The 4168-nt window shown below is 37.7% G+C and overlaps 1 protein-coding gene across 3 annotated transcripts; it reads left to right on the forward strand.

Annotated features, from left to right (window-relative positions):
- The first annotated feature begins 531 nt into the window (after positions 1–531).
- Positions 532–3704, forward strand: TMEM119 (transmembrane protein 119). Of its 3 annotated transcripts, none has more exons than XM_040416617.1 (2): positions 532–604; positions 2323–3704. In XM_040416617.1, the coding sequence occupies exon 2, from the start codon at positions 2338–2340 to the stop codon at positions 3211–3213; it is 876 nt and encodes a 291-aa protein (XP_040272551.1). In that variant the 5' UTR covers positions 532–604; positions 2323–2337; the 3' UTR covers positions 3214–3704. The 3 variants fall into 3 exon arrangements, with proteins under 3 accessions (XP_040272551.1, XP_040272550.1, XP_040272549.1); XM_040416616.1 differs by lacking the exon at positions 532–604 and adding an exon at positions 662–782; XM_040416615.1 differs by lacking the exon at positions 532–604 and adding an exon at positions 1459–1724.
- The last annotated feature ends 464 nt before the right edge of the window (positions 3705–4168 follow it).

A 4168-nucleotide genomic window follows, 5' to 3' on the forward strand; every position in this document is an offset into this window, starting at 1 on the left:
ATTCTGGTCTTTTTTTTTGGAGTGGACTCCAGTCATGTCATCTGTTTAGTAGTAAATTGTAAAACATGGTGTATCATTGTACATTTCTAGATTTGCTTCTTGTACATTTACACTGATATAATGCTCTGTTTCTTGTCTGTGCCCTCTCGTTGCATGTCATTTTGAATAAACCAGTCATTTTATTCAATTACTGGCTGAGACTGTGACTGCGCATTGTCAAACTTTTCTTTCGTGCTGCATTCAATATGATATCACATATCAACCAACAGACCTGGCAATATAAGATATTTAAAGCTCCTCCAGAGAATGGTTTGCAGAGGTAATTGGTTAATATAAAGAAACCCTAAACCAAGCGCTAAATATTCTCGGGCCAAAGGAAAGACATAGTAAATGAGTTCTATTTCCCCACTTCATAGCAAGGGGGTTAAAAGTCTCCGCCTCTGGATCCAGAAGGATGCACAGAAAAGGCAGGAGGGATTTTATATTTGAAGGGCTGAGCTTACATCCCCCTTTTCTTTCCCTTAATGAAAACAGTCTGCATGAGAAGGAGTTGGGAGACTGGCTATCGCAGCAGCAGAGCCTGCTTACAAGACTGAGACATACAGTAAGTTATCAAGCGCTTTCCTTTCTGACTTCAAGACGGTAACACATCACACAGCTATAGGGGAAGGCATATGTCTGTATATATACAGCCTAATTCTTAAGTACGCGTCTTAAGACAGAGCTAGCATGTGCCTTACAGGCAATTTTTTTAAATATTATCTGGAATTCAAATGCCTTTGGTAAGTGAACTTATTTTACTGTGCACTTAACCATTAACTGCTGGATTTCAGAAAAGTCTTTTACACACAAAGTATGACTATGTAGCTATAGGAGAACCATTTCTTTATACTATATACAGCCTGACATGTTATTAGCATTGTACTGTGCTTCCTGAATGTTTTTTTTCTTACTATTTAGTTGGTTTATGAAATGGAAAAGCTGTGTGTGTGTCTTAGGCTCTGTTCACACTACAGCTATGGTTTACACTCTTAACATAACTAGTAAGATCCATTCTCAAACCGTTCCCATTGACTTATGGCATAGAGATATCTCTTGAGCTTCCACTGGTCCTGGTGTTTTTGATAGGAATACTATTCTATTCTTGCTTTTAAAACCATCAGATCCCATACAAAATGGAAAACATCGGAATGTGAACAAAGCCTTAGCGGAATTAAATCAAAATCAAACTAAATCAAAACTTAATTATTGGATCGCATTGATATTTGCTTTCAAATTGACTGGGTGTGAAATATTTGCCGGTCAAGTTTTAGAGATCATGTGCATCAGCTTTAGGGTGACTTTCATTGACTTCTGTGCTATTTTCAATCTTCTATTTGACTCTATCATAAGAAAGCTTTCTAAAAAACGTAAATGCATAAACTTTTCCTTTAGCTTTTGCTGACGGGGTGAAGGGAATGAAGCATTTACATTATGGCGATTAATCACTCCTCCAAAGACACATTACAATCTACTGATTCCAAGTTCTGTGAATGGAAGACAAAAACAGACTTGTATACTCTGCTCGTTTTCGGAAAGCTACACTAAAATGTTAGACACACCTCCCATATACTGCTGCTTCCTCCAGATGTGGAATGCTTTCTCCTTCCCAACCGGTGAGCCTAGGATCTGGAGTCTCGGGGGACAGTACTTTACAACAAAAGGGCAAACGGAGCCCAGATGTGGTAGGCACAGAGCATTTGAAAGGGAGCAGGGCTACAATTTCTGGGCTTGCTCCTCTACTGAAATGTATTTCAGTTGGAACATTTTCCACAGAGGATTTGTAAGCGTCTTTGCCAGGCAGTAGATTGATTTTATGGTCTACAACTTAGCAGTTTGGTTATCCAGCCCTCCTACCGTTCATTATAGGACTAGAGTTTAATAATAAAACTACAAGTCTGAGATGATATAAATTCCAAGAATAAAAATTTTTGTGCAATCTTATCTTAACCCTTATCAACCTCACGTCCACCAGTCTACATTTTTTTTCCAAAAAGTTATAAAGTTGACAACTGCTTTAAAGATACACATACAATATATTGCTGTGAAAATGTTTTATATATGTCCAGATAACAGAAGTCATATACAACAGAATAAGACAATATACAAGTGATATTTTATTTCACTTACAAAACTGTACTTGGCTTTTAGTAGAGAAAAAGGCAAAACTGTTTTATATATATATTTTAAAACTATTCAATAATTGCGTTTTTTATTGTATAAAATTATGTATCTTTGCTATCACTTTAGCTTTTAATTTTTCAATGATCTTCTTCTTAACAGAGTCTGAACCACAAAATGACCATGGGATTCCCTATGACCCTATGTATTGTCCTTGCTGTTACTTGTCCCAAAACTTTGGCTCGATACACCACAGAGTCTGAATATGGAAGTGGAGAGGGAGAAGTCACAACTTTAGTTTCTCCTACTCAAAACCTGGACTTGGGTGAACTTACAACCGAAAATTCCTTCAAAAATGGGAATGGCACAACCACCAATTTCATGGATAGTGTAACTAAGTTGTTAAAAGATTACATGTTGCTCATTATCGTGGTGGGTTCTTTAGTCCTCTTGCTCATATTTATAGTTTGTGCATCAGTGATTATGAGTCATAAACGCAAAGCATCTGCCTATTACCCTTCCTCATTCTCCCACAAAGAGTATGTCAACCACAATGACACAAGCGGAGGAGTAAAGTCCTTTAATGAGATTCCTGAAAAAGGCCAAAATTCTAAAACCGAAGAAGTTGTAGACTCAACCAAACAACTACAATCTGATATCATTAATGCTGCACTGAACCTTAAATCTCCAACCAAATGTGCCAGCATCAAAGAAAATGAAAAAGTCCCAGATGAACCCAAAGAAACCAAAGAGACATCTAATGAAGAAAACACAGAAGAAGCCACTAGCAACAAAAGTGAAGAAAATGTCAAAACCCAAGAAGAATCTCCATGTGAGAAAGTGGATGAGGCTCCATCAGAGCCTCCTGAGGAACCTAAACCAGCAGGTGAATCTCCAGAGGCCTCAGCTAAGGAAAATGTTCAAGCAATTAAAGAAGAAGGTTCTGGAACTGTGGAAGAGGCAAATCCTGTGCCGCCTGAGTGCGGAACAAAAAACACCTGTCCTTGTGAAAGTAAAGAATCTGAGCCAACCCCAGAAAAATGTGGGGTGTAAAATAAATATTAGTAGTAAAAGACATGAAAATGAAATCTAACTTGAGCTAATATGCAGACGGTTCTCTACGTAACCCAGAAAGCAGGTGTTATATCCACAGACAATGAATTGTAGCACTTAACTGTACACCGCAGTCATGAACTTTTTGTTATTTTTTCTGGTATGTTTCAGAAATAGGGCAAAGATGACTCCACACAAATATTCTTGTTTTTTATGTACGGTAATGACTCTGTAAAGCGGAGAGTTAAAGTAGTAGTGTTCATCCAAGTTTAATTTATGGCTCACACTGCAATTACAATGCATAATCAATTATATTAGGCAACGGTGACCTAATCTCTATATACTTTAGCTGTTTTTCCACATGCATAAGAACCTTTTGCATGGATCTGAATTGCCTCTTATTTGCTTATATTATATATCAACTCAAATGTGTACAGTTCATTTGATCTACAGATTCATATTCAAAGACTCTGGAAAATAAATAGGCAAATGAAAAATACTGCTTGAGGTGTAAGATACTATGGTTAGTTTCTTATTTTTTCAATTCTATTAATCCATTTTATTGAATTTATAGGGAGAGATTATACCTGCACCACTTTGTGGCGTAAAAAGTTTGCAAACTCCATGTTTGCCACTTTTTAAACACAACTTCCAAAAAAGTTGGCATGAGTTGCACTTTTACGCTGCCCTCACCACTTTCAAAAAAGGGTATTTGGCAAGGGCAGAGAGGGGTGGTGTCAGTGGGCCAGACACCTTTATCTTCATTTGCTCCAGTTTTCTGGCACATATGAGGACAGAAATCTATGGCAGCTCACAGCTGCCGTAGATTTCATTCTGGCGCATGGACTGCTGGACGATGCGCATAATTTAAGACAAGGCATGCGCCTTGTCATAAATTAGGTGTATCCTCTGGCAGTGCAAGAGGTTTCAAAGACCGGTGTAAAACATAGAGTCT

This window comes from Bufo bufo, chromosome 2 (assembly GCF_905171765.1).
Source record: "Bufo bufo chromosome 2, aBufBuf1.1, whole genome shotgun sequence".
Classification (NCBI taxonomy): domain Eukaryota; kingdom Metazoa; phylum Chordata; class Amphibia; order Anura; family Bufonidae; genus Bufo; species Bufo bufo.